Genomic DNA, 10,140 nt, shown 5'->3' on the forward strand with positions numbered 1-10,140 from the left:
GAATTTTTGATTTCTCTCATTGTTCCCACATATACAATACTTTCTAGGCATGCTATCTTCCAATTGGGCTACATCCCAGTCCCAATAGCTGAGTTTCTCCTGATAATACATTGTCTCATTCCTGTGTGCTCCTTCAAAATGATTACTTTTCCTAAAAGAATTTGGAGGATGTGACACATTCTTAATTTTGTCTCTAAAGATGTTAATTATTAGGGGAGACACTAAAGATACTGTCAAGTAAGTATGGAAGGGACATTGAATGTTTTGGAAGCAGGAAGGATACCATGGGGAATCTAAAATTGTTTTCTACTTTTAAGTGGCATGTTATTGTTAATGCTTTTGGTCACAATGACAGGGATTAGTTAATCCACACAGACAAATACAGAATGGAGAGAAAAGCTCACACATGGGAAACCCAGAGCTCAGGTGTTCCTACTCTACTTTTTCCCTGGAATTTGGGAAGTTCACTTTTCCATTTGATAGTGTTACTTCCTAACAACCTCAAGGTTAGAACTGCCTTCTCCAGGTGACACTGGCCCAGCTGGGTGAATGTTTCCTTACTCTTCATTTTAATGAGAACTGAAAGTGTGTGGTAGAAGGAAGCAGGATTTTCTGTAATAAATGATTAGAGAGTTCTGTTTGCAATATTACTTTTGAGCCACTCTGTATAACAAGCATTCAAGAGACACTTGTAGACATAAAGGTATCAATGTAATGATTAATAAAAAAGTATATATTTATCTTAATATGAGCTCTGGTTATATAGGTAACAATAGAAAGGGGCTACTCAGAAGAGCAGGGCCTATCAGAAAGGTTGCTAAGAGAGAGAAAAGACTAATAAGGTAAAGATGATAAATAGGTATTATATACTCAGTAAACATGTCATGCAATCCATCATTTTACAATGACTGTACATTCATATACATGTAAAAAGTTGCTCCAGATGCAACATTTAGGGAGCTCATAGTAATATCCTCAGAGTGACAACAAACAACAAAATGGTTCTACATAGGTATTGCCAAATGTGCTAGTTTTCCATCCTGAAACAGAACACTGAAATACCTTAGAGGGTGAGAAACAAAGAAACACACTTATTGGTGTGCAGGATTACCTTCATAGTATTAAGTTATCATAAATTGCACTTTCTCATTTTACTCTTCTCAAATTAACTGGCTGTGAGTGTTTAATAACATGTAACTTAAGCTAAAAATATACAACAAATATTAACTAATTTAGTGTTTGTCTGTAATTTTTCACATTGACATATCCTTAAGAATTCTCAGGAAAGTTTTAACTCATAGCCTAGGAATACATAAAACATTGTTAACATTATATAAAAGGGTTTTTTATCTTTATCGACATTTGTTTATTACATTACACTGATATTTGTTTGTTTACAAAATTACATTTGTTTATAATTTATTCTGTTTTGTGGGAAATTATTCAAGCTGGCTAAGAAATTTCTCAGGTCTTACATCTAAGAAATTACACTGGTAAGCATTTGAATTAGTTATACAATCATATAGCTTTTGTGTATATCCATATCTTAAATGGATAACTCTTTTACATATCACAGGCAGATGTTTAAGACAGTGGTGCAATTATCTTTATGGCATTTTCACAAGAAGTGTTAGGAACAGGTATATATATCCAGTTATCAAGTATAATTTGTGATCACTAGGCTCTTTGGATAACTCCAGCTTTAGTCAACATTCAATATTAAACTAAAGAAATCATTACTGAAAGTAAAATTTTAGCATTCAGTGAAACCTCAAAATAATACCAGGTTTTTTGCAAGTATATTTATAATTTTATAAAAATAAATCTTAATTTTCCATTACCATATTCCATATATATATATATATATATATATATATATATATATATTTTTAAATGCACAATCTCCCAAGTATTACTTGTCAGCACAGACAACTTCAGGTTCAAACATTATATGTAAGCTTATATTCAGTCATTTAGCTTGGTAATATCAATTTTTCACCCTTATTGGCAAAAGTACCCAACATTACATGGTTCTATGCTATAGACCACGAATGTAAATTGAGGCAGCACTGCTACTGGATCTATCACTAACCAGCAGTTTTTTACATTAACACTTGATCATTTACTTTGGGCATATTACCCTTGGCTACCAGTACTGAACATTTATGTGTGAGAGACTAGCAATTAAATATCCCAGTTCCTATTCAAGTGACTTTACACACATTGCTCATTGCCTCTTTGGAATTATTTCTTACTTTGCAGCAGCAAAATAAACCTGGGAAATGTTAATATTTTCTTCTGGTAAGTCACCCTTATTCCACCAACTTTTTTCACGGTTCTTTTCCAATAAAATTAATTATATTTGTTCCCTTTTATTCAAAGATGTTCACCCTACAATGTTCCTACCACAACATTTTCATGCCTTTCTTGTACTGGAGATGAAAGTAAAGATCAGTGGCCACCACCTTTCTAGCAGTAGGAGATTAGACAGACCATGTCCTGGGAATTTCAAAGTTCTATGTGTCTCACTATAGCATCTTTGCAATGATTTCTAATAAAATGAATCTTTTCTGTGTATTTCAAACATATCTGGAAATCTCACTTCTCTTACTTATTAAGTCCACATAAATTTATCCTTAGAAAAAAGGAAAATGAGAAAGATTTGTGTTTCGATTCAAATAAATTCAGTTTTACAATTTCAAATTTTCTAAATTGAACTTTGTAACAGTGCTACTGATATAATAATGAGTAAGCTATTCATTAGCAGTGAGATTTTTTTTTCAATTTTCAAATAGTATAAAATCGTTTAAAGTCAAAGTCCTCAAGGTTTCCTCTAATACTTACAAATATAATAAATTAGTCATTAAAATATTCATTCACAAAGAAATGCCAAATAAATTTAAATTTAGATGATGAATATCACAAGTATATTTTTATTTTGCTGCAGTGTCAGTTACTAATGTAATGGAGATTACAATGGAAAATGAAGACAGGTATTGTGCTACATGCATATGATCCTAGAACTTTGAAGGTTAAGGCAGGAGGAATGTGGATTTGATTGAAGTCAGTCTGAAATACAGGTTGTGATCTTCCTCTTTCTTTTGCTTCAACACACACACAAATACACACACACACACACACACACACACAAGAGTATTAAACTGGAAAAAGATAATGTAGAATTATAAAATTAAGATTTTCAAAAACAACAAAATTATGACAGTTAATATCATTAAGTCACTGGCCACATAGTATCAATACCACAAAAAGCAAATGATAAAAAATGGTGTTTATCAGCCACCAAACCCAGACACTATTGCATATACCAGCAAGATTTTGCTGACAGGACCCTGATATAGCTGTCTCCTGTGAGGCTATGCCAGGGCCTGGCAAATACAGAAGTGGATGCTCACAATCAGCTATTGGATGGAACACGGGGCCCACACTGGAGGAGCTAGGGAAAGCACCCAAGGAGCTAAAGGGCTCTGTAACCCTATAGGAGGAACAATAATATGAACTAACCAGAACCCCAGAGCTCATGTCTCTAGCTGCATATGTAGCAGAAGATGGCCTAGTTGGCCATCATTGGGAGTTGAGGCCCTTGGTCTTGCGAAGATTATATGCCTTAGTATAGGGGAATGCCAGGGCCAGGAAGTATGAGTGGGTGGGTTAGGGTGCATGGCAGGGGGAGAATATAGGGGGCTTTCGGGATAGCATTTGAAATTTAAATGAAGAAAATATCTAATAAAAATAATAATAAATGGTGTTTATGTTTTTAATCATTACAGGATGTTTAGTTTGTTTTAAATAATTTACAATGAATGTCTGTACCAGTCCACTAGGCAAGGCCCACGCACTTGATCAAGTCAATCAGACACAGAGGACACATTCTCTATTCCCCTAAAATTCATTTTACTTCATGAACAGATTTAATTTAATTCTCAGTTTTTCACTCAGTTGATATAAAGGTATTCATGTTAGAGGACCCGGTCCACACTATGTCATTGCTCTATTCTAAGTCTCAGTAGGCCAATAATTTCTCTCACACACACAGACACACAGACACACACACACACACACACACACACTTCACATTTCCAGTGAACACCTTTAAATCTTTCCCAAACTCACACCATGTAATTTATGAAGCTCTGGGGATCATTGATTCCCCAGTCTCTGTAGGGACACTTCGACACTGCTGCTGCTGCTGCTGCTGCTGCTGCTGCTGCTGCTGCTGCTGCTGCTGCTGCTGCTGCTGCTGCTGCTGCTGCTGCTGCTGCTGCTTAATCTCAGAGGAATTGGATCCTAGTGTGAGACTGTAATATGCTAGTCAGCATCACTTGCACTAAACTCAATTTTGACAGAACAATGAATACATTTCATTTATTTAAGAGGAACAGGTAATATCTATGTATTAACACCTTCTTAATAAGTGATAAGTATTTCTTGTGTATTTGGTTTTTCAATTTCAGCAGTAATCAGTTCTTCTCTGCTGGTGCTTATGTCAATGTGAGTGAGAACAACCAGTTGAAGGTCACTAAATACTGCTCACATTTTCCCACGAACAACATCATCAGGCGAATTATTTTAACAGTGTCAACTTTAAGAGATGTGTTTCTTACAGGAGTCATGATAAACACAAGTGCATACATGGTGATTATCTTATATAGACATCAGAGAGAATGCAAGCATCTTCATAGCATCAGGCACCTGAGAGCCTCCCCTGAGAAGACCACACAGACCATCCTGGTGCTGGTGGTTTTCTTTGTGGTCATGTACTTGGTAGACCTTATTATCTCATCCACAGTCCTGTTGTGGAGGTATGCCCCAGTCATCCTGACTGTTCAGAAGTTTGTGGTGAATGCCTATCCCACAATAACTCCTTTGGTACAAATCGGTTCTGATAACAGAATAATCAATGTGCTGAAAAACTTGTGGCCAAATGCCACCAGGCTTTTTAATATAGGGTAATTTTTCTCTTCTTTTAAAAAGGAGATTTATTTTATTTTATATGTGTAAGTGTTTTACCAGCATGTTTGCATTCCTGGTGCTCAAAGAGGTCATAGGAGGTCATTGAATTCTGTGCAACTGGACTTAGTAATGCTTGTAAGGAGTTATTTTGGTCTAGCTTCAATTATTTCTCTTAAAAAAAAACAGATACCTTTTGGACTGTTTAATAGTTCAACTTGCAAAAGAAGATTTTTCATATGGTTTGAATAAAATTAGTGATTTCATACATTCTTTTAACATTTCTGCTTCATTTTAAATCATATCATAATTGTTCCCTGATAATGTGTTCACTCAAAAGAATTTTATTACTTTTAAGTGTTTTGTAAAATATCTTAATTTACCCCAAATCACCAGAAAGAGTTTTAAGAACACATTGTAGATTTGTTTCCTAATTATTATTATTTTTTATTCTTTCATACTGTACTTCCTGACCTCAGCTTTCCATCCCTCCACTAATTCCATTCCATCCACACCAACTTCTCTCTCCCAAATCCACTCATTTTCCCTGAGAAGAAAAGGAACAGGCTTCCCAAGGATATTAACTGAGCATGGTATAGCAAGTAATAGTAAGTCTTGGTACAAACCCTCTTATAACAGCTAGATGAGGCAACAGGGTAGGAAAAATTAAGGCCCCAAGCATAAGCAAAAGAGACAGAAACATCCCAACTCACACTTTTAGGGATACCATAAGAACACCCAAACTGCACAACTATCATGTGTATGTAGAGGGCCTACCTCAGCCCATACAGAGTCTGTGTTTGTTGCTTCAATTTCTGTGATCCTTTGTGATCCCTGCATAGTTGATTCTGTGACCCTGTTCTCTTGGTTACCTAAACCCCTCTGCCTCCTTTAATTCTTTCTCCTTCTTCTCAGCAGTGGGTTTTCCCTGACTCTGCCTTGTCTTTGCCTATGGATATCTGCATCTGGTTCCATCAGTTGCTGGATGATGCTTCTTTGGTGATTATTGGGTTGTGCCAATCTCTGACTATTGCAAAATATAACTAGGAATCATTTCATTAATATTTTTTCCACTTGCGTTTGGTTCTGTCCTGGGTCTATGAACTGTCCTGACATTGGTTCCTGGTAATAAAGAAACATGGGCTCCCTCCAGGGCTATGAGTCTAAATTTGTACCAGACATTTGTTAGCCACTCCCATAAGTTCAATATCTCCATTACCTCAGCACATCCTGCAGGCAGAACAGATTATAGGTAGAATGTTTTGTGACTGGTTTGATGTCCCAGGCCCTCTGCTATGAGCCTTGCCTAATTATAGAAGATTACCAGTCCAGGCTACAAATCCCACATTACTCGGATACTTCACTAAGGTCACTCTCATTTATCTCAGAGAGTTTCCGCTTCAGTTTTTACATTGCCCCCCAATTCCAGTCATCTTTCTTACTATATCTCACTCCTAATGATATTCTCTAGCTACATACATTTGTGTGCAAGTTTCATGATATCCTTGCTTTTAATAGCCAAATAGTATTCTACTATGTAAATGAACTACATTTTTATACATTCTTTAATTGAAGGACATTTAGGTTGTTTCTAGTTACTGATTGTTATGAATATAGCTGCTATGAACATAGCTGAGCAAGTGCCCTTGTATAAAGTATGGCATCTTTTGGGTTTATGCCCAGAAGTACTGTAGTTGGGTCTTGGGGTAGAACTATTCTCAATTATTTCTAATAAACAACCAAATTGATCTCCAAAGTGGTTGTACCAGTTTGCACTGCCATCAGCAATGGAAGAATGCTTGCCTTGATCCACATACTCACCAACATGTGATGTCTTTAGCAATTTTGAACTTAGCCACTCTGAAGGGTAAAAAAATGGAATCTCAGGGTTGTTTTGATTTGTATTTCTCTGATGGGTAAGGATGCTGAACATATATTTAAGTGTTTCTCTACCATTAGACATTAGTCCAGATTAATTGAGACATCTGGTCCTCTTACAGTGTTGCCCTTCTCCTCAGCTTCTTCCAGCTTTTTCCTTATTCATCCATAGTGGTCAGAAGCTTATATCCAGTGATTGCGTGTAAATATCTGCATCTGACTCTTTTAGCTGCTTCTTGGGTCTTTTGAAGGGCAATCATGATAGGTCCCTTTTTGTGACTGCTTTATAGCCACAGTAATAGTGTCAGGCCTTGGGATTTCTCCTTGAGCTAGATCTCACTTTAGGCCTGCCACTAGACCTTCTTTTCCTCAGGCTCTTCTACATTTTAATCCCTGCAGTTCTTTCAGGCAGGAACATCTATGGGTCAGAGTTTTGACTGTGGGATAGCAATCCCATTCCTCACTCACTAATGCTCTGTATTTCTGCTGGAGGTGGAATCTATAAGTTCCCTCTCTCCACTGTAGGGCATTTCATATAGGGTCTCTCCCTTTGAGTCCTGCAAGTCACTTACCTCCCAGGTTTCTGGTACATTCAGGAGGGTCCCCCCAATTTTCTACCTTCCGAGGTTACCTGTTTTCATTATTTCTGTTCACCCACAGGGACCTTCAGTCCTTTCCTCCACCCAGTACCAGATTATAATACCCTCTTCCACACACCTCATTTCCCCTTTTCCTCCAAAAATCCTTCCTCCCACTCCCACCCCCTTGTGATTGCTTTCTTTTCCCTTCCAAGTGAGACTGAGGGGTCCACACTTGAGTCCTTCATCTTATTAACCTTCTTGATTTCTGTGGTCTGTATCTTGGGTATTCTGTACTTTTTTTTGGCTAATATACACTTATTAGTGAGTACATACCATGCATGTCCTTTTGGGTCTGAGTTACCTCACTCAGGATGATATTTTCTAGTTCCATCAATTTGTGTGCAAAACTCAGGATGTCCTCATTCTTAATAGCTCAGTAGTATTCCATTGTGTATATGAATCACATTTTCTGTATCCATTCTTCTGTTGTAGGACATCTGGGTTGCTTCTAGCTTCTGGCTATCATGAAAAAGCTGCTATGAACATAGTGGAACATATGCCCCTGTGGCATGGTGGGGCATATTTGGGTATATTTGCAAGAGAGATATTGCTGGGTCTTCCGTTAGATCTATATCCAATTTTCTGAGGAAACTCCAGATTGATTTCCGGGGTAGTTGTACCAGTTTGCAATTCAACAGGCAATGGAGGAATGTTTCTCTTTCTCCACATCCTTGACAACATGTGTTGTCACCTGAGGTTTTGAGTTTAGCCATTCTGATTGATGTAAGGTGGAATCCCAGTGTTGTTTTGATTTGCATTTCTCTGAACACTAAGAACTTTGAACATTTCTTTAGATGCTTATGAGCCATTTGAGAGTCCTCTATTGTGGATTATCACTTTAGTTCTATATTATCCATTTTTTGATTGCATCGTTTGGTTTTTGATTTTTGTTTTTTGGTTTTTGGTTTTTTTTTTTTTTTTTGGTGGTTACCTTCTTGAGATTTTTATATATTTTGGATATTAGCCCTCTAACAGATCGGGGTTAGTGAAGACTTTTTCCCAATCTGTAGGTTGCTAATATGTCTTATTGACTATGTCCTTTGTCTTACAGAAGCTTTCTATTTTCATGAGGTCCCATTTATCAATTCTTGGTCTTAGAGCATGAACCATTGGAGTTCTGTTTAGGAAATTTCCCCCTGTGCCAATGAGTTCAAGGCTCTTTCCCACTTTCTTTTCTACTACATTCAGTGTATTGGGTTTTATGTTGAGGTCCCTGATCCACTTGAACTTGAGCTTTGTGCAATTTTTACTGTTCTACCTACAGACATTCACATCAACCAGCACCATTTATTGAAAATGCTTTCTTTTTTTTCCATTGGATATTTTGAGCAAATTTTTTTGTCAGAAATCAAATGTACATACATGTGCAGGTCCTCAATTTGTTTCTGGGTCTTCAATTCTATTCCATTGATCAATGTGTCTGTTCCTGTACCAATATCATGAAGTTTTTATCACTATTGCTCTGTAGTAAAGCTTGAGGTCAGGGATGGTGATTTTCCAAGCCATTCTTTTATTGTTAAGAATTGGCTTTGCTCAAATGGATGGACCTGGAGGGCATCATCCTGAGTGAGGTAACCCAATCACAAAAGAGCTCACACAATATGTACTCACTGATAAGTGGATATTAGCCCAGAAACTTAGAATACCCAAGATATAAGATACAATTTGCTAAACGCATGAAACTCAAGAAGAACGAAGACCAAAGTGTGGACACTTTGCCCCTTCTTAGAATTGGAAACAAAACACCCATGGAAGGAGTTACAGAGACAAAGTTTAGAGCTGAGACAAAAGGATGGACCATCTAGAGACTGCCATATCCAGGGATCCATCCCATAATCAGCTTCCAAACGCTGACACCATTGCATACACTAGCAAGATTTTGCTGAAAGGACCCAGATATGGCTGTCTCTTGTGAGACTATGCTGGGGCCTGGCAAACACAGAAGTGGATACTCACAGTCAGCAATTGGGTGGATTACAGGGCCCCCAATGGAGAAGCTAGAGAAAGTACCCAAGGAGCTGAAGGGATCTGTGATCCTATAGGTGGAACAACAATATGAACTAACCAATACCTTCCCCCTTACCCCTCCCCCAGCTCGTGTCTCTAGCTGCATATGAATCAGAAGATGGCCTAGTTGGCCACCAGTGGAAAGAGAGGCCCATTGGTCGTGCAAACTTTATATGCCCCAGTACAGGGGAATGCCAGGGCCAAGAGGTGGGAGTGGGTGGTTGGGGGAGTGGGTGGTTGGGGGAGTGGGTGGGGAGCGTGTGGGGGACTTTTGCAATAGCATTGGAAATGTAAATGAAATAAATACCCAATTAAAAAAAAAGAATTGATTTTGCTATTCTGGGGTTTTTTGCCTTTCCAGATGAACTTGAGAATTGTGTTTTCCGTGTCTTTGAAGAATTGTTTTGGGATTTTGATGGGGATTGTATTGAATCTATAGATTGCCTTTTGTAAGATGGCCATTTTTACTATGCTTCTACCAATCCATGAGCATAGGAGATCACTCCATTTTCAGAGATCTCCTTCTTGAGGGACCTGAAGTTATTTCATACAGGTATTTAACTTGTTTCATTAGAGTTATCCCAAGATATTTTATAGTATTTATGGCTATCATACAGGGAGTTGTTTTCCTAATTTCTGTCTCAGC

The 10,140-nt window shown here is 37.6% G+C and overlaps 1 protein-coding gene across 1 annotated transcript; it reads left to right on the top strand.

Annotated features, from left to right (window-relative positions):
- The first annotated feature begins 2,976 nt into the window (after positions 1-2,976).
- LOC110295620 (vomeronasal type-1 receptor 53-like) lies at positions 2,977-4,971 on the top strand. Its single transcript, XM_021164081.1, has 2 exons — positions 2,977-2,993; positions 4,434-4,971. The coding sequence occupies exons 1-2, from the start codon at positions 2,977-2,979 to the stop codon at positions 4,969-4,971; spliced, it is 555 nt and encodes a 184-aa protein (XP_021019740.1).
- Positions 4,972-10,140: the final 5,169 nt, after the last annotated feature.

Source organism: Mus caroli, unplaced genomic scaffold, assembly GCF_978045245.1.
Source record: "Mus caroli unplaced genomic scaffold, Mus_caroli_1 scaffold_7, whole genome shotgun sequence".
Lineage (NCBI taxonomy): Eukaryota > Metazoa > Chordata > Mammalia > Rodentia > Muridae > Mus > Mus caroli.